The sequence below is a fragment of the Hoplias malabaricus genome, chromosome 10, assembly GCF_029633855.1.
Source record: "Hoplias malabaricus isolate fHopMal1 chromosome 10, fHopMal1.hap1, whole genome shotgun sequence".
Classification (NCBI taxonomy): Eukaryota; Metazoa; Chordata; class Actinopteri; order Characiformes; family Erythrinidae; genus Hoplias; species Hoplias malabaricus.
This window is the reverse complement of record NC_089809.1, coordinates 5,310,112-5,330,111: the sequence shown is the minus strand read 5'-3', so window position 1 is coordinate 5,330,111 and position 20,000 is coordinate 5,310,112. Positions and strand designations below refer to the sequence as shown.

Sequence of the window (20,000 nt, the reverse complement as noted above, 5' to 3'; positions counted from 1 at the left end):
ACTAGCATGGCTACATCTATGTGGGGTGACCTGCTCTATGGAGAATAAACTGGCTCATTCAGGGACTAAAGTACACAGTTACCTTCGAGATGAAACAGCATCTGCGACTATGTGCACCTCCATCCCCTTCTCCAGAAGATCGTAGGTGGTACACTGTAAACATAAACCTGTTACACGTATTCATCTGATTTACAGGTTTAGCATTGAGCTTCCATAAGCATGCATGCTCTAGAATGCCCTGCAGCCTGTGGTCAGCATACCGCAATGCAGGCTTGAGCCTCTATTCCACAGAGAATGGCCCGCTTTGGGTTCCCAAGGCTTTTCAGCTCATTCTCCACACTGTCGATGACCATGGAGAAGCGAGTCTTTGGATGAGGCTTCAGCCCCTCAGCCCCCAGCTCAGAGACAGTGGGACCTAGGCCTTTGGGATACTGCTCCGTCAAAATCGGAGGAATTCCCAGGATCCTACAAGCCTGGAAAACAGAGGGAATCATTACTGAACAATATCTGGCCTGTGGTTAGTCTCTGTGATCGTGTCCAGTGTGAGAGTTTTACAATGATAATAATATGGTTAAGGCCCTGAAAAGTTCCAAATATCCTAAAGATTGGAGACACCGTTTGAATTCCGCTATTAAAATGGGGTGACTTTGCACACACATGTTCCAGTTCGCAAACACATCTTGCACAATTTCCAAAGAAAATGAGCCAAAGGCCTTCTTGCCAAATTCTAAGCATGGTCAAAAGGGTATAATGCCCCCTAGCATTTGGCTGTGGACCAGTGGAAAGGATTGAAGGAGCTCAAATATGAGGAGATGCCAGGAGACCTAGAACTAATCTTCCAATTGTAGTCCCTGATCTCACTTTTCATGGCTGAATGCCATCAAATTTTCATAAAACGTAGAGGCTGTTACTGCAGCAAATTCCCTATTAATACCCTTCATTTCAGATATAACAGGTTTGTTGGGTTTGTGTCATATACATTGAACCTATAAGGAAAGTGCACTGGTATAGTGTCGTTAAAGACAAAAACAAAACACATGGCAACACAGGCATGTTTTAACGTGACTCTAAAGAGAGCTCGTGTTGTGATGTCACAGATTACCTGCAGTAGTCTCGCTGCATTGCTCACAATGTTGGTGAAGTGAAAGGTCGTGGGACGTAACTTCTCCTGCATGTCACACAACAGCAGTACTGTACTCTGGGTAGAGAGTCGTCCGATCCCTGCCACTGAGAGAGACCATTTAAGTCAGCTAGGTTTCTTTAAACTAATAATACGTGTTCCCTTTGTCAAATTGTGCACATCTGAACACCTGAATAATTTGAGAAATTATTGAAAATTATGAGACAACCCCCTTTGAGACAGCACTTACTGTTCGAAGTGATCTGTGTTAAATGTGGTTGAAGACCAGCTCTAAAGCCCTGGGTTGGTCTGTAAAACACAGAGAAAACACAAACACTGTTTCACACACAGAACTAAGTCTCCTGGAGTTTAACGTCCTTCAGTATAACCGTTACACAAGGCAAAACAACCTTAACATCTGAGTGACGCCTACCAACAGCGACCAATCAAAATCTTTTACACTACGATTGACAGCTCATCTGTGCAATCTATCTCCAGTATTTCCATTATGACGTCATTTTATTTTTTATGACTGATATGCTTCCAGACGGTACATAAAAATTCAGTAAAGGTAAAAACATTAGTGTTGCCGCTCCAATTAATCTCCCAACTATTGCACAATGACCTTAGGGTCATTTACCCACTTTCAAGAGCGTTAATTTTTTTAAACTGTGATTTGCGTGCCCAGTCAATATCTCCTGTTTCAGAAATGCTCCACCTTAAATGTAGCTGAATTCCCGAAAGGAGCAAATTCACGCGAGTTCAAAAGAAAATGGTTACACACTGAGAACATTTGGTGTCCTGTGAGAAACAAGAAATTCATATATATCCACAAAACATTTAAAGACGTTACAACCATTACCGAGACAATAATTATGTACCATTTCTTTCTTTCCTGACAGAACAAAACAAAGCAGCCGCTAGGGGGCAGTGTGGGCGAAAAAGCTGACATTAGGAAAATAGCGTTAAAATCTTATAATGTTTTTTTTTTTATTTAGGTTTAAATATATTTTAATACAGAAAATGTAGTTGTCGTTTATCATTTTTATTAAATATTTAATTATATTTAGGTGTATATTTAATAAGATAAACTGCCCCCCACCTTTTAATGTGAAACTGCCCCGGAAGAGGCTGCTAACCTCAGTAAAAGCGCACACATTTGGCTTTAGCAGTGATTTTGAGGCATATTTTGAGGACAAATATAGGATTGTTTGATGATTTGGCGGCTTTTTAATAAACGTAAGGCTTTGTTTTGGGTGGCTACAATGGCCCCGTAGAGCCCGAACACGCTGAGGAGAATTAGCGAGAGAGCCGTTATTTTGAAGCATAAGCTAATGCCTTTGTATGTGGGCTTCGTTAGCACCAGCCTCTCGTCTTTTTCTGCTGGAAATACACACGTTGTGCACATTTTTTGGGCCATTGCGTGTGCATTTTATCCTCTTTCGGGGTTTTAAAAATCGAATCAAAGCCTCGTTGATAGCTTTAGAACTCATAACCCTTGCAATCAACGTTTAACTTATATAGCCATCGTTAAGCTAGCTGCACCTTTTTAAATCACTCCAGTTAGAAAGAGTCGTGTTGGAGTCGGACACTGAAAAATGTCCGATTTTGACGAGTTTGAGAGACAGCTGACCGAGAATAAACAAGGTAAGAAACAAAAGATTAAAGCACTCTATTTATGATTGTGAGAAATCTTCAGGTTTTGGGGGTTTTTGACTTTTAAAAGCTTGTATGTGGTGATAGCTATCAAGCTAAAGCTCGGGTGTTAGCGTTTGAGCTGAAGGCTGCAGCAGTGACACCTTAAAACGACTTTAACAAAACGATACAGTATTTTCTTTTTATTTCACTACACCAACTACAGCCTTAAAGGGTGGGGAGCTGAGATTTCTATGATTTTTCTTCCTGCTTTCACATTCTGACTGTTTGCGCAGACAATTGTTGTAGAAGAATGAGAATAAATTGTATCAGTCTCTGACTGTGTGCTCTCTTAATACTCTACAACCATTGTCCATTTTATCAGATTCCCTGACCACATAGATGCACTTTTGTAATTCTACAATAGTAGAGTTCACATGTTGCTCTGCATACGTTGTTAGCCCAGTTTCCTCTTGCTTTGATCAGGCCCTCCACAGGATCAGGAATGATTTGGGTAATGGATCATTTTCAGTGCTGCACTAACATTGACATGGTGACCTGGTACGAGTGGATCAGGAAAAGCAGTGCTGCTGGAGTTTATGAACACCTTGATCCAGTTCCTGGATTAAAAATAGTTCACCAACCAACAGTGTCCTGTGGGCAGGGTTTTTTTTTTCTACATAAATTTTGCAGCAGTTGTTAGTGTCACTGCAGCGCTGGTGGTCCTGACCACAGACGAACAGAGTGAAAGAGGGCTAACAAAGTATGCGGAGCAGCAGATGGACAACAGTATTTAATTGTAAATCTATAATGTGCACCTAGATTGAAAATAAGGAATTATAAAGTGGACGGTGTGTAGAATATTAGAGTACGTGACTGTGTTTAAAAAAGTTGTGCTGTGTCATTAGTGTTGCATCAATGTAAATGCAGTGCATATCTTTGACTTATAAAACACTATTTTTTTTAAAACTCACAGCTGACAGAGATAAGGAGAACAAGCACCACCGGCGCAGCAGCTCGAGGAGTAGGAGCCGAGACAGGAAACGGAGGAGCAGAGAGAGAGATAGGAGAGGCAGCCGAGAAAGACATGGTGACACTAAAGACCACAGACATCGGCGGAGGTACAGCTCTTTACTCAAACCTAAGAACTTAAATCCAGCTTGAGAATGTGGTGGGTTTTTTTTTTTTTGGTCTGAATCTGGCTCTAACCTGACCAAATGCACCAGGTTTAGGCTTGGATTTAAACCCAGCCAATCCAGACATCTAGAGATCACATCTATTCGTTTACACTAGTGTAAATATAAAGCTTTAGTAAACATTCATTCATTATCTGTAACCCTTATCCAGTTCAGGGTCGCGGTGTGTCCAGAGCCTACCTGGAATCATTGGGGGCACCAGTCCTTCACAGGGCAACACACACTCACTCACACACTCACACCTACGGACACTTTTGAGTCGCCAATCCACCTACCAACGTGTGTTTTTGGACCGTGGGAGAAAACCGGAGGAAACCCACGCAGACACAGGGAGATCACACCACACTCCTCACAGTCACCCGGAGGAAACCCACGCAGACACAGGGAGAACACACCACACTCCTCGCAGACAGTCACCCGGAGGAAACCCATACAGACACAGGGAGAACACACCACACTCCTCCCAGACAGTCACCCAGAGGAAACCCATACAGACACAGGGAGAACACACCACACTTTTCACAGACAGTCACCCGGAGGAAACCCACGCAGACACAGGGAGAACACACCACACTCCTCACAGGCAGACACCCGGAGGAAACCCACACAGACACAGAGAGAACACACCACACTCCTCACAGACAGCCACCCGGAGGAAACCCACGCAGACACAGGGAGAACACACCACATTCCTCACAAACAGTCACCCGATGGAAACCCACGCAGACACGGGGAGAACACACCACATTCCACACAAGCAGTCACCCGGAGGAAACCCACGCAGACACAGGGAGAACACACCACACTCCTCACAGACAGTCACCCGGAGGAAACCCACGCAGACACAGGGAGAACACACCACACTTTTCACAGACAGTCACCCGGAGGAAACCTACGCAGACACAGGGAGAACACACCACACTCCTCACAGACATTCACCTGGAGGAAACCCACGCAGACACGGGGAGAACACGCCACATTCCTCACAAACAGTCACCCGATGGAAACCCACGCAGACACGGGGAGAACACACCACACTCCTCACAGTCAGTCACCGCACCCACAACCTCCAGGTCCCTGGAGCTGTGTGACTGCGAAACTACCTGCTGCGCCACCATGCCGCCCTTCTTTAGTAAACAAAATAACATAAAATACATTTGCATTTTATAATCACATGATGCAGAAAGTATATTTTTATGTTGATATAAACAAATCTCCATTATAGTTCAGCATGCTTGGATAAGAACACTAACTGCCCAGTTCAACTGCATTGTGACAGCTGTTAAAACATTGTTTTTGACAGCCTAATCATATATCATCAATCACCATTAAAGCTCTATCTTAGACTATAGGCTGACTGTTATTAAAGTGCTTTAACTAAAATGTCTATCAACCCAAATACACCCAACCAGAATCCCACACCCCCCCATTTTTGGGAATACCCTACTTAGCTTGTATATGTAACATGGTTAAACTCCTAAGTCTCTCTGTCACTAACAAATTACATTTAATTAGATGTAAATAGTCTCAAATGACTGGTATTACTGCTACATTTACAGCTTTAATTTGGTAAAACTAACATCTGCATTGTTCATAACCTAATAATTATGACTGGAGTACTGCGGGAATAAAGAGATGGTGAGCACTCTTTGTACAAATTGATTAGAGGTGTCAGAAGCACTTTTAAATTGTCATTTCAACTATATACAGAGTGAGTCAAAAGCCCCAGGACAACCTTTAATCTGAATGCCCCAGCAAGTAATAAGTGAGGGGGCCTATCTTTTTAGGCTATGCCTGGAACATGGTCGCCATATTGAATCAAAGCCAAGTTTTTCCAGTGTGAAGCTGGTCATGTAGCATATTAAAGAAATAAAAGGGTGTCCTGTGACTTCCGACTTTTGGCCCTGTAGACGCAGTGAAATGATATTACGTTCCCCCGGAACCATAGTGCACAGTGTACAGCAGTGAAAGAACAGCAAAAAAATACATTATGGCTAAGCTTAAACATCCAGAGATCTAGAAACTCAGAAGGTGCTTGCAATAGCAGTCACTAAACAATACACAGTTCAGAGTCTTGGCCTCCAAGGTCGTTTCTTTATCGGCAGAGATTAGCAGGATGGCATGCCAGTCCTTCATGGCAAACAGAATTAAGGAAACTAAATCTGAATGTCCTGCAGTCCCAGTCCCAGTAGCCTGTACAGTGGCTCTTGCACAGGGTGAAACCGCTTCACCAAGGCAGAACACTGAGAGGATAATGTACAGCTCCAGAAAGCAGGAGAACAAATGTTGAGGGAGGGCAGCCAGTGAACTGTCTCCTTGCACAGCCAGCTCCTGAGTATCCAGAGGCTTCTGCAGAACCTCAGAGTTGGGTATTAGCCGTTCCTCATCCACAACAAGGAAAAGTTAAGAAGCAGAAAAGAGCTGCCTTAGCCTGGAATGGCCAATGCATGTTTTGCTCTTGTTTTGCTGCCCAGTGGTGTTTGCAAGTTGTGTAAGTCTCTGTCTCTCTCTCTCTCTCTCTCTCTCTAGTCGCTCTCCACATCGTGAGAAGAGGAAGATTAAAGTGAAAAAGTACTGGGATGTTCCTCCTCCTGGCTTTGAGCACATCACCCCCATGCAGTACAAAGCCATGCAAGGTGAAGATTCCTCATCTCTATTCATTCTACTGCAATTCTTTATGATTTGTTTATATTCTAAAATAATATATGTTCACACATTCTTTCAGAGAACAAGCTTAAATATGGTATGAGCCTGGAAATTTGAGGTAGTGTCTGGGGATGTGTAAACGTGTTATTAATCACTCGTGTTTGTTCTCTGCTCAGCTGCTGGTCAGATTCCTGCCACTGCCCTACTCCCTACGATGACCCCCGAAGGCCTGGCCGTTACCCCGACTCCCGTTCCGGTCGTGGGGAGCCAGATGACCCGACAGGCTCGACGACTCTATGTCGGCAACATCCCTTTCGGAATCACTGAGGCAAGGATCGCTGCCTTTTATTTATATAATTTGTTTTATTACAATACAACAAAATACACTTTTATTGTCAGAATTCTCTGAAATGGGTCTTGCATCTCACAAAGGCTCTATTACAAGTACAAGTAGCTTACACATCACCTATAAAAACAACACAAATTTAAATGACAGTAATATACAGTAATCCCTCGCTACTTCGCGATTCATCTTTTGTGGATTCGCTACTTCGCGGGTTTTTTCAAGGAGGGCTTATGCAGCTATATCGTGGATATTGAGGGAAAATCTAGGAAAACCGTGAAAGATGAATAGCCAAAATATATTTTTTTTATTATTTACATGTATTAGACTAGGCCTGTAGGTGACAAAATATATCATTTACAAGTGTTTCTTACGTACGTATGTATTGTTCATGTCCACATCTGAGTGAAATTTACTGACGCTAAATCACAGCTTAGGAATGACTCTATTAAAGAAACTGGTAGGATATCACATGTAGTTCCAGCTGAAAAACATTATAGAATGACTGTTTAATGCAAAGGGTGGGTTGTTAACAGCAAAGGGATGGGTTTAAAAGTCCAAATACTCGTTAAATACATTAGAAAAATGTCTTTTCTTTACTTTGCGGAAATTCATTTCCGCAAACGAGAGATTACTGTACATCACAGTCAAAAGCACACCATCCCAAATTCATAATATACCTCATATACCCTATGTCATATTGTCTGTATATCAGTCCCTCTAGTAATTTCTGTGTATTTATTTTTAATGTTTATTTAGTCTGTATTTGTAGTTTATATTGAGGGGAAACCTTCTTTTTCTAAGCAGCATGTAACAATGAACACTCCACTAAATAAATGAAAATAAACAAAATGTAAAAACATTAGTTTACAAGAGATAGACAAGACACATTTATTTCTTCACAGGGAAATTAATTTGAGGGCTAATAACAATTTAAATATATTTTTAAAAATAAAAAAAAACAATAATTGCTTCAAATAGCAGTAAGCCTTTTTTACAACCAAATAACATCAGAATATTTCTGGAATTACTTATATTTTATTTTTTCATTCATTCATTATCTGTAACCCTTATCCAGTTCAGGGTCACGGTGGCGCAATCATTGGGCGCAAGGCGGGAATACACCCTGGAGGGGGCGCCAGTCCTTCACAGGGCGACACACACACACACATACCCCTACGGACACTTTTGAGTCGCCAATCTACCTACCAACATGTGTTTTTGGACTGTGGGAGGAAACCGGAGCACCCGGAGGAAACCCACGCAGACACAGAGACAACACACCACACTGTGACTACTCACAGTCACCCGGAGTGGGAATCGAACCCACAACCTCCAGGTCCCTGGAGCTGTGTGACTGCGACACTACCTGCTGCACCACCGTGCCGCCCCACTTTTTTTAATCAATTTGTGTTTTATTTATTTACTATACGTTCATTTTTATTTGATATTAGCCCTCAAATATATAAAGTACAACTGGAATGGCGTGAAGAACCAAGTTCCCTTGAAAATCCCGAATGAATCAGTTTATGCTCCATACAGCAGGACTCCAGATGGATGCAGCCATATTTAATATAAGTTTAATCATCGGTATGGACACATATTGTCAGTTTAATATGAAAAATAATGAGAGAAAATCACTATTAAAAATAAGACAGTTTACTAAATGTGAGATTTGAAATGGTAACTGTCCTTTACACCTGGTATAGATTTATTTTTCATGTTGATATCTTGTGTATCTCTCTTCTTTTTCAGGAGTCTATGATGGACTTCTTTAATGCTCAGATGCGACTGGGAGGCCTGACTCAGGCTCCAGGAAACCCGGTCCTTGCTGTCCAGATCAACCAAGACAAAAACTTTGCTTTCCTGGAGGTACCTTTCTCACCGTCACTCAGTCAGAAGCAATTCTATTACACAACAATAAAACATATTGAAAATGATAGCACCCTATTTTATTGTGACTAGGATTTTAGAAATTTGAAAATGAATGGCAGTAAAAGGCATTAATTTGGAATGTATCTAAAACTGTATTGAATTGAGTTCGTGACTCTCAACTCCGTATTATTTACTTTTTTCCCCAGTTCCGCTCGGTGGATGAGACAACACAGGCCATGGCATTTGATGGCATCATCTTCCAGGGTCAGAGTCTAAAAATCCGTCGACCACACGATTATCAGCCTCTCCCGGGAATGAGTGAAAACCCGAGCGTCTACGTGCCTGGTGAGATTTGTTCATGTGTTTAGCAATTAATCATTTAATTTAAATACACCATTCACACACAAACATGCACATCCAAGTAAAGATTAATCTGAATTACTTAACTGTAAAAATGCTTAAAATTAGATGTATTTCATCTATATATTGTTCAAATGTAAAGAAATGTTTACTTATATTAGCATTGTGCTCCAAAATTATCTTACAGTTGTGTTTTAATTAGCTGTTTGTAATTTAGTATTTTTCTGTTTACACATCCATTCAGACATGCATTTAAATGATTAATTTAGCATTTTTTTGTAATGATTGTGATTTCCAACAGTTTAAAGGAACACTAGGTAATATTTTGTCCTTAAAAGTACAGCTTTAAATTCATTGTGGTACTCCACTGAGATGTAATGGGGAGAACTGAGCCTCTGTTGTTGCTACTTAAAAATGACAAATCTTACCTAGTGTTCCTTTAATCAAACATTGCATTTAATGTCCATGTCCTGCAGCCCTAAACTTGAGTGTTCTTGTGCTTTTTTTTTTACAAAGCGATATCGTCACTGTCTGAACAAAACCTCTCCCTCCTTCTCCCAGGCGTCGTGTCCACCGTGGTGCCGGACTCTGCTCATAAACTTTTCATCGGTGGCCTGCCCAATTACCTCAATGATGACCAGGTAGGTTTTTTTGCTATGGGCATGCCACAGTTACTGAGAGATATAGGAACTGTATAGATACACTATTGTTCATCAACGTAAAAACAGGGTAAAATGTGCAGCTGTAGCCTTCAGGTCCAATTATGTATTTAATTTGTTAACTGTGTGAACACTAGATTATGGTGCAATTTACTGAATACTCTTGAAAAATTCAATACCATTTTCTAAAAGTGTTTGGCCAGTAGTTTGAGTTGACCATACGTTTAAAATGCTGTAATTAAAAAAATAATGCATTCTATAACATGCAGCCAATAAATATCTTCATTTTCCATTGTATTTTTGTATATTTTCTGAGGTAAATGAGGAACAAGGCTGTCGTGTATTTGTTTATTGTCTCATTCTCTCCTAAAATATTGATTCTCTTTTGTCGTTCCTCAGGTGAAGGAATTGTTAACATCGTTTGGTCCTCTCAAAGCCTTTAACCTTGTTAAGGACAGTGCTACTGGCCTCTCGAAAGGCTATGCCTTCTGTGAATATGTCGACGTCAACATCAGTGACCAGGTAATGAGCAATTACAACTGTTCATTTAATGGATTACAGATGATAAAATTAAGGATGGATTAGTGCTCCACATTTGAATCCCTCTGTTAGAGGTTTTTCCACATATTGGTTTGAAAATCTCTCCAAAGGAGTAGTTTTTTTTTTGGGAATTATTTTCTGTAACTTAAACTCTACGAAGTGTTTTCCCCTAAAATGTTTCAAATATTTAAAGTTGCAGTGCATCTGGGTATGATTTGCCTAAAAGAGCTGTTTACTCAAAGTTCCAGTTTGTGCTTCAGATGCAAAGCTGGAAAAGGAACCTTTTTAGGCCTAGGGGGAAAAAAGATCGTTAACTGAATGCACACCACCACAAACAACAGCTCTCAGACACACTCCACTGCCCTAAATTTTGTGGGAATTATGGTAGAGCACATGGCTGTTTTGTTTCTAATGCTGTTGTTGAACAGTGGATTTCTCAAGCTGCAGCGCTCCTTGCCCAGCAAAATAAAAAATGATTCATTCATCCCTAGTGCCCATTTTACCAGATGTTTCTGGTAGTTTACCCTCTCCACTGTGTTTCTTGCAGGCTATAGCTGGCCTGAATGGCATGCAGCTCGGAGACAAGAAGCTCCTCGTCCAGAGAGCCAGTGTTGGATCCAAGAACACTGCAATGGTGAGTGAGAGGGGGATTTGATATCTGTAGAGATGTAGTCTAAAAGGATGCTCAGAGCCAGAATAAAACAAGGCCACACTGGCTGTAAAACCCAAAGTGTGGCTTAAAAATATCAGAAAAGTTATTATGATTTTGTAATGGGCTGCCATCCAATCAGCTACATGTTAATATGCAGTTTATAAAGTTACTTTACTGTATTACGGTTAATCTAATTTGCTGTCTTTATGTGATCCGTGTAGTTAGGGATAGTATTCTAATTCTAGCGAGTATCTTTCAGTTAAGTAGTTCTTAAAGGGGCAGTCAGTTTTTATCTCTACAATATTTTTACTTCATGTTTTGAAACTCTGTACTAAATCTTAAAATGGCTGCCCCTATGTGAGCTTTTTGTGGACTGTAAACTGGTTCCTTTATGTGTAAAATTTTTGATGTTTCCTTTTCTCTAATCTCCCCTCTGTTTACATTGCAGACGGGTATGAACCAGACACCGGTGACGCTGCAGGTGCCAGGTCTCATGAACAGCTCCATGAACCAGATGGGGGGAATCCCTACTGAGGTCCTGTGCCTAATGAATATGGTTTCCCCTGAGGAGCTGCTGGATGACGAGGAGTATGAGGAGATTGTGGAGGATGTGAGGGATGAGTGCAGTAAATATGGACAGGTGAAGAGCATCGAGATCCCACGCCCTGTGGATGGCTTGGAGGTGCCTGGCACCGGAAAGGTACCTTTTTAACAATCTGATGAGGGTGTGGGTGCAACCAGGGGTGATAAGTGTTATAAGAGTTTAACATATTGGCGAAAAGATGATAAGTGCATTTATATGAACACAGTAATCTGTAACAGTAACTTCATAAAATCAGATTTGAGCAGTAGTCTTAATTATACAAGCACTTCAGTAATCACAGTCTACATGAGTCACACAGTAATCAGATTCCTTTTTTTAAAGTCAGGAGGTGAATCTTTATTGTAACCGTGTAATAAAACATTTAACCTTTACATGTTTCTCTCTGTTTTGCAGATCTTTGTGGAATTCATGTCCGTGTTTGACTCCCAGAAGGCCATGCAAGGGTTAACAGGAAGGAAGTTTGCCAACAGAGTAGTGGTGACCAAATACTGCGACCCAGACGCTTATCATCGCCGAGATTTCTGGTAGAGGGAGAAAGAAAAAGAGATAGAGAGAGTGTCCCCTGTCCCTTTTTGTTGTGTTTTTTAGACTCTGTAGGGGGGCTGTGAGAGGGGTTGAACACTTTTTAAGAATAACCAGTAACGTCACCAGTCCAAATCACTGGAATTATTTGTTATTTCTTTGCACCTGTTAACTTTTAAATGTAATTCTATGGATTCAGACAAGGTACAGAGACCTTACAAATGATTTCAGTGGAGAAAAAAAACCAAACAAAAACACAACAGCTGATGATTTAACAGTGAATCAGGCCTGGCTTTACACAATAAACCGGGAAAATAAAACAGTTTTCATTCTTGTGTTTTTGTAAAAGTAGAGATTTATTATTGAAGCAGTGTATTGGCCATTTTCTATCAACCAAGTTATTTTCTTTACATTAGCACTGAGGCTAATGTTGCTAACACATAATGGAAATGTGGGCCCACAGTTAATTTCAAACATTTTTTGTTTTTTTTAAACATAATTATTTCCTTTAATGAAGTAAATAACCCATTTTACCCTCACTCCTCTCCAGTCTACACACAGAAAGGGGCAGGATTAGTAACGGGACAGTTTTGAATTCTGCGTTACAAGTCACAAAAAAAGCTGAAAGTAGCAAGATAGTTGATGACAAAGCCCAGTCATATTAATGTGGGTGTGTCCATTGCGTAATCCACATCCATTCCATTGCATACTTTATCAAAGCCCAGATAACAACTATAACAGTAAATTTAAAGATGTTGTCATTTAATAAATGATACATGCACGGTTACCCAGACATTTTCTGTATGTGTGAACACAAAGACCTGTAACATTTGTCCAGGAATTTACCAAGGTAAAAGCTCAGCCCCATGTCTAAGGCATGCGGAGTATTTTCAGCTGCGAGAAAATAGCCTCCTGTTGCGTGAAAGGACCACTTCAGACTTGATATTTCAGAGTTTCTAGTCAGAATTAGTCTGTATTTCATCTGTTTCTTTATACTCAAACATGGCATTCGGCAGATGCTGTTATCCTTTGCAACATACAGTTCTAATCATGTTACAGATGTAGGCTTAGGCTCGAGGACTCTCATTGATATCATGTATTCTTCCTGACACAGCCGGGACTCGAACCCTCGTTGCCCACATAAAGGGCAGCTACACCAACTGTTTCAAATTAGAAATGGAAACAAAAAAAAAAGGCAGAACTGGAGTGTAATGTGAAGATAAACTGTGTGAAGTGAATAGGACAGCTAAGTTTCTCTGTGTATATAATAAAAATCTCAGTACAGAAACAGGCTCCTGCTATGTTTTATTATAGGATTGTGTCTGTACTTTTCTTTCTCTTTTTCCCATAATTATCCTTCAGAATGAGGGATAATCTGCTTGGTTTTCTCTCTCTTTTCCTTATTTTCTTTGATTATTATAACAATTTTTTTGTGTGTGTGTGTGAGCTGTTTAGTCCTCACCTGCTCTAACCAAATTTGTACCCAGTGGAAAAAATATGAACGTGTCTTTCTTTTTTTTTCTATACATTCTGTATCTAACTGTCCACTGCTGTTTTTTAATAACTGTAATAAGCTTTGCGCATTGATTGAATACATTGTATGAGGACCAGTAGAATTATTTGACATAATAAAGTCAAAACATTTCAACGTGTTTTCTGCAGAAACCTCTCATCCCCTTGTTGTATGCGTGTGTGTGTGTGTCAGTGTGTGTTTGTGTTGCTAACTATTCTGGCTCACGGCAAAACACAGTAAAGCTATTCACCTGAGGATGTGGAGCGGTTACTTTTTGGACTATTTCAAGTATTTTAATTTGTGCTTGATTGTTTTTCTGAGAATGTGATTTCTTAAATTCTTAATAAAAGTTAACAAAAATGGTTAAAGGATAATGATTGCATTTTTTTAACGGCATATCCATTCCATTATCTGTAACCGCTTATCTAATTCAGGGTCACGGTGGGTCCAGAGCCTACCTGGAATCATTGGACACACCCTGGAGGGGGCGCCAGTCCTTCACAGGGCAACACACACTCACACCTACGGTCACTTTGGAATCGCCAATCCACCTACCAACGTGTGTTTTTGGACTGTGGGAGGAAACCGGAGCACCCGGAGGAAACCCATGCAGACACAGGGAGAACAAACTACACTCCTCACAAACAGTCACCCGGAGGAAACCCACGCAGACACAGGGAGAACACACCACAATCCTCACAGACAGTCACCCGGAGGAAACCACGCAGACACAGGGAGAACACACCACACTCCTCACAGACAGTCACCCGGAGGAAACCCACGCAGACACGGAGAACACACCACACTCCTCACAGACAGTCACCCGGAGGAAACCCACGCAGACACAGGGAGAACACACCACACTCCTCACAGACAGTCACCCGGAGGAAACCCACGCAGACACAGGGAGAACACACCACACTCCTCACAGACAGTCACCCGGAGGAAACCCACGCAGACACAGGGAGAACACACCACACTCCTCACAGACAGTCACCCGGAGGAAACCCACGCAGACACAGGGAGAACACACCACACTCCTCACAGACAGTCACCTGGAGGAAATCCACGCAGACACAGGGAGAACACACCACACTCCTCACAGACAGTCACCCGGAGGAAACCCACGCAGACACAGAGAGAACACACCATACTCCTCACAGACAGTCACCCGGAGGAAACCCACGCAGACACAGGGAGAACACACCACACTCCTCACAGACAGTCACCCGGAGGAAACCCACGCAGACACAGGGAGAACACACCACACTCCTCACAGACAGTCACCCGGAGGAAACCCACGCAGACACAGGGAGAACACACCACACTCCTCACAGACAGTCACCCGGAGGAAACCGCATACCAACAGATACTCACAGCAATGTTCCAATATTGATGTAACCCTTTTTCCGATGAGTGGAAGCTGTTCCTGAAGCAGAATTACCAATGCGTACCCTCCAATTTAGAAGATATTTTGAAGAAGCGGGTGTCCACAAACTTTTGGACACACACTTTATATATCAGCACTTCACTTGATGGCTGTTTTGACTAGAAAATCTCTCGCCCACTTACTCCCTTTCAGTCTCACCAGAACCCCCCACCCACTCTAATGTCATTAACAGGTGCTTGTCCAAAATAGAATATTCACACACACACACACACACACACACAGCAGGACACACACATAATCAAATGGGAGTTGCCTGAGACTCCTACACTCCTATAGTTTCCACCGTATGTAAATCCCACCCCAGAGATTTATATTCTTATGATTTCTTCTTTATTTCCACATAAACTCAAGCTTAACATCCAGAACAGATGTGTATTTTTCACACTTTTACCCCCAAGTGTCCACCCCTAGACCCTCCGTCCTTTCCAGATCCTCCCTCCCTGGGTGGTCTCGCACGCCCCACTCTTTTGCTTTCTGCAGACGCTCGTGTATTTGATCCTCACGGCTTCACACTTGCAAGGCTCAGGTATGGTCTGACTTTACTGTCTATTTACCAGCAACTGGAATAATATTAATCATCAACATATTAAGAGGAATCCTAACTAGCTCCATTTACTCTGTTACGAGCACTTAGTTGAACTTTTAGAGTCAAAGTAATAGTTTGTTAATTTAGTGACTGCACAAATTCATCTGTTTTTACTCAGTTCCAATTATGTTCTTTATATCAGGGGGCTTTAAATTCAGTCTGTTCTGCTGGTTCAGCCATTTAAGAGTCAGCCATTTACTGTTATCCCTGGATCTTTATTTACTGTGTTCAGGTTACGCCATTATTTTTGCTAAGTTTGCTGAAGTATTCAGTTCCAATTTAGTCACGGACATTAATTCATTAATTAATTTTTGTTGGTTTAATTACATTAATTACATTATTCTCTGCAGCAGTATTGTATTTGTACTTTTAATCAGGAACTCCTGGAGATTTGGGAGTTAAGCAAGGGTTAAAATCTACTTCTCTTTCCATTTAGTTCCAAACATTTGTGTTTAATTTGAACTGTGTCTAATTTTACAAGCTTTGGAGATATTATCATAATTATCATAATTATAGTATTCTACTTCTCACATTTGGGTGTTAATGCGTAGTGTTTAATTCTTAACCTTTTAATCCATTTGTTTTCTTAAATACTGTAAATTACTGTAACGTTAAGTAAAAGTCATTTTTTTATATCTTATTTATTTAATTTACTGTGCCTTTAGTGGCTGAAAATAGTCCGTAATGAGTTATATATTTCCCTGTAGCAGTCATTGCACTAATGATATAATAATAATGTAAAAATCCAATATAAAAGATCAAATACAATGCGCCTTAGAACAGGCCACATTTTAAATGTTAAATGAAGAGTTTAGTTGTTAATAAATGTGTTTTCTGTCGAGGTCCTGTGAATTACTGACACACAGATAATCAACAAATAAGTGATTTGATTGGACGCGATCAAACTATTGGCTGAACCAGCGATCAATTCTTTATAGAATTTATTTTGTATGAATTGTTGAACATTGAATATTAATTCACTCTCTTCATAGCTGTGCTTTACACTTATATTAAGCTGGAAAATATTTACACTTTGTAGTATATCACTTGGCAGATTTAATAAATATATTTTTATTACAAATATTTAAGGTAAATAAATGACTGCATGTGGTAGATATAAGATCAGATTTACTAATTCTAACTATATATGGCTAATAAACCAAAGCAGTGTGGTGGTGTAGTGGATGAAATACTTAGAACTGTATTTAATGTGTTAAACGTATATATGATATATAGTGTGTGCGTGTGCAGCGAGAAGGTGTAAGGTAGTGTAGCTGAAAGATGATAATCTATCTCTTCCACCATGACTGACCTGTTAAACACATTAATATTGTGGACACTGAAGCAGCTCTTTAGATAAACAATTATTAATTAATATTCGCCAACTGCAGAGTATCACATTAAATAGGGTTGAAATAAGGAAAATATGATATTGGGTGCAGAAAAGAATAAAACAGAATGGGATGTTCTGGGGCAGCTAAAGCCACTTAGCTTTGAGCTATGGAGCAGTGGAACTGCATTTTCCGAAGTGACTGAAATCCATCCAGTGCCTTTGTTATAATTTGAAGTGCCAGAACTAATCACCCAACTGACACATAATCTTTACTGCAGAAAAAAATAAGTGTAAATCATAACCTAAACATTCATGGAATTCACGGAACAGGATTCCATCTCTTCATGCTAATGACTTTAGCATAGCATAGCATAGCATAGCATACCCTCTCCCTCACGTCACATAATCCTCCACAAATCAGCCCCTCTCTCATCTTAATTTGAGACAGCCACACATATTTTGTCTGTAATGTTCAGGTATTTATAAGCTCCACAGATGGAGGGGTCAGAGGCTTTAATATTGAGGCTATGCACTTTTTGGGCCCTGTTAATCTATCAAACAACTGTGGGCTTTGTAAAAATCTTGACGAGTTTAGGTGCGGATATTATTGGCTCGTGATACATTTTCCACCTCTGAATTGGCAGCTATGTTTTTAACTTGATTAGGCATGAAAATAACTCACAGTATGATAAAAATATCACAAAGATAAACACAGAGAAACTGCAGGCTTTGCGCACATATTAGCTGTTGGCTATATGTAGATATAGAGTATGTTTCTGTGCTAGCCGTACATGTTAGCTAAGTAGCTAACTTTGGTGTAATGTTAGCTAAATCAGTCACACCTTTAATCTTTATCTGCCATTTCTGCTAAAAATAAAACAGTTTTTAAGCCACAAATTGTGGACTTATAGCAAAGCTACATTTATATGACTCTGACAGATCGTATAACATAGAAATGTGTGACATATGGAAATGTATTTTACACATGAGAATGTATGTAATTGTATCCATGGAAACGGGTGTTTGGTAACCATGGAATAAAAAACATGGAACAAAAAATTTATTGTAAAATTGTTGCCATAAGACAGTGGACGTTACCCTTAACTACACGTTTTTTGTTTGTTTGTTTTTTTGGGTTTGTGTGTGTGTGTGTGTGTGTGTTTGTGTGTGTGTGTGTGTGTATGTGTGTGTTTTCAGGGTCTGCATCTGCTTACTGAGTCTAGAAAGCCTTCGTCCTTCCTCCTGTTCTTTTCTACCACTTTTTTTTTATCTTCCCTGCATCCCTTCATTTTACAGAACGGCCATTTTTCATCTGATCTTTTAACCCTTTTGTCTTTGATTCTTATCTCTTTTTAACCACAATAACCTATTTATCCGTATTTATTTACTATATATGATTCCTTTATTTATCCTTTCTTCACCTCTGTGTCGCTATAACTTTGTTAACCCTTTAATGGACACCTGATTAACCCTTTATTAATGCACTTCCGGTTAACCATGTACGGAACTCAATTTAATTCATCCTTTATTACCCCTCTTTTAACACTTTAAATACTCTCCAGTTAACCCTTTAATAAATAATTTGTTAACCCTCTAAGTACCTAAAATGAACCCTTTAACATACCTCTAGTTAATCTTTTAAGAAACCTCTGGCTAACCTATTAAGCCCCTAATTTTGGACAATGTGGTCTAATTTCATCCAGTTACTCATTTGAGGAACCTCTAATTAGCCCTTTAAGAAACTGAGGGTGGGCCCTGACTTTGCAGGAGAGTTATAAATAATTATATATAGTCAATACAGTAATTGTTAATCTCTAGCTCTGCGATGTGGTCTAACTTCTTCATGCAGCAGGAGGAGGAGGGCCGGATGGGTGTGGCCTCAGGGGGTGGAGTGGGAGGGCGTGGGGGTAAGAGGGCCCGGCCCCCACGGATGAGCAAAAATCAGCAGGGCAAGGTAAAGCTGGCTTTTTTTGTAGCCATCGTGGGCGTGTTGCTGACAGTTCTGGGCCTGGGAACGGAGTTCTGGGTGGAGCTCTCTCAGCCTAAACACTTCTCTCAGGGGCCCAACTGCCATATGGCTCACTATGGCCTCTGGAAGAGCTGTGTGCGAACACTGTGGGTCAGCGACATCGAGCCGGAGAGAGAGAGCTGTGGACCTGCAGAACTGCCTGGAGGTCAGAAACATTTACAATACACTTTCCTCTCTCTCTCTCTCTCTCTCTCTCTTTCTCTCTCTCTCTCTCTCTTTCTCACACACACACACTTTGTTTCTATCTCTTTTTCTCACTCAGTCATTTTCTCTGGATCTCTCAGGGATATACATTCATTCATTCATTCATTCATTCTCTGTAACCCTTATCCAGTTCAGGGTCACAGTGGGTCCAGAGCCTACCTGGAATCATTGGGCACAAGGCGGGGAATACACCCTGGAGGGGGCGCCAGTCCTTCACAGGGCAACACATACACACACACATTCACTCACACCTACGGACTCTGCTCCACTGTCCACAAGAGCACTTTGTAGTTTTATAGTTACAGAGTGGAGTTCATCTGTGGCTCTGTATACGTTGTTTACCCCCTTTCACCCTGTATTTCAGTAGTCAGGACACCACAGGGCAGGTATTCTTTGCGTGGTGGATTATTCTCAGCGCTGCAGTGACACTGACGTGGTGGTGGTGGTGGTGTGTTAATGTGTGTTGTGCTGGTACGAGCGGATCAGACACAACATTGTTCATCAGAGTTTTTATCATACGATTATATATTTTTCAAAATTATAAATCCTGCTTACATAATGCTGTATGTAGTACATACTGTAACTGTTATTATAATATAGTGACAACATGTTCATATATTCATTCATTCCATGTCTGTAAGCACTTATCCAGTTCAGGGTCACGGTGGGTCCGGAGCCTACCTGGAATCACAAGGCACAAGGCAGGAAAACGTCCTGGAGGGGGCACCAGCCA

General features: G+C 40.8%; 3 protein-coding genes across 5 annotated transcripts in view; 2 read left to right on the top strand and 1 right to left on the bottom strand.

The window, feature by feature from the left end:
- Positions 1 to 2,020, bottom strand: part of isoc2 (isochorismatase domain containing 2) — a 4,267-nt gene extending 2,247 nt beyond the window's left edge. The window contains exons 1-5 of one of the 2 annotated variants that reach the window (XM_066682995.1): positions 2,002 to 2,020; positions 1,371 to 1,429; positions 1,103 to 1,227; positions 261 to 473; positions 83 to 153 (exon numbers count right to left, since the gene is read on the bottom strand). In XM_066682995.1, the coding sequence (XP_066539092.1) occupies positions 83 to 153; positions 261 to 473; positions 1,103 to 1,227; position 1,371 (410 nt within the window). In that variant the 5' untranslated portion in view covers positions 1,372 to 1,429; positions 2,002 to 2,020. Of the gene's footprint in view, positions 1 to 82; positions 154 to 260; positions 474 to 1,102; positions 1,228 to 1,370; positions 1,430 to 1,530; positions 1,544 to 2,001 lie in introns of those variants that run through there. The other variant, XM_066682994.1, reaches the window with a different exon arrangement.
- A 219-nt stretch (positions 2,021 to 2,239) lies between these two features.
- u2af2a (U2 small nuclear RNA auxiliary factor 2a) lies at positions 2,240 to 14,008 on the top strand. 2 transcript variants are annotated; one of them, XM_066683856.1, is made up of 11 exons: positions 2,240 to 2,767; positions 3,732 to 3,876; positions 6,481 to 6,587; positions 6,774 to 6,925; positions 8,696 to 8,812; positions 9,022 to 9,160; positions 9,737 to 9,816; positions 10,234 to 10,356; positions 10,922 to 11,008; positions 11,475 to 11,726; positions 12,024 to 14,008. In XM_066683856.1, the coding sequence occupies exons 1-11, from the start codon at positions 2,719 to 2,721 to the stop codon at positions 12,156 to 12,158; spliced, it is 1,386 nt and encodes a 461-aa protein (XP_066539953.1). In that variant the 5' UTR covers positions 2,240 to 2,718; the 3' UTR covers positions 12,159 to 14,008. The 2 variants fall into 2 exon arrangements, with proteins under 2 accessions (XP_066539953.1, XP_066539952.1); XM_066683855.1 differs by having other exon boundaries at positions 9,692 to 9,816; positions 12,024 to 14,007.
- A 4,851-nt stretch (positions 14,009 to 18,859) lies between these two features.
- The window catches only part of cacng6b (calcium channel, voltage-dependent, gamma subunit 6b), a 4,527-nt gene continuing 3,386 nt past the window's right edge, over positions 18,860 to 20,000 (top strand). Inside the window, exon 1 of the mRNA XM_066684160.1 lies at positions 18,860 to 19,208. Coding sequence (XP_066540257.1) covers positions 18,860 to 19,208 — 349 coding nt within the window. The remainder of the gene's footprint in view (positions 19,209 to 20,000) is intronic.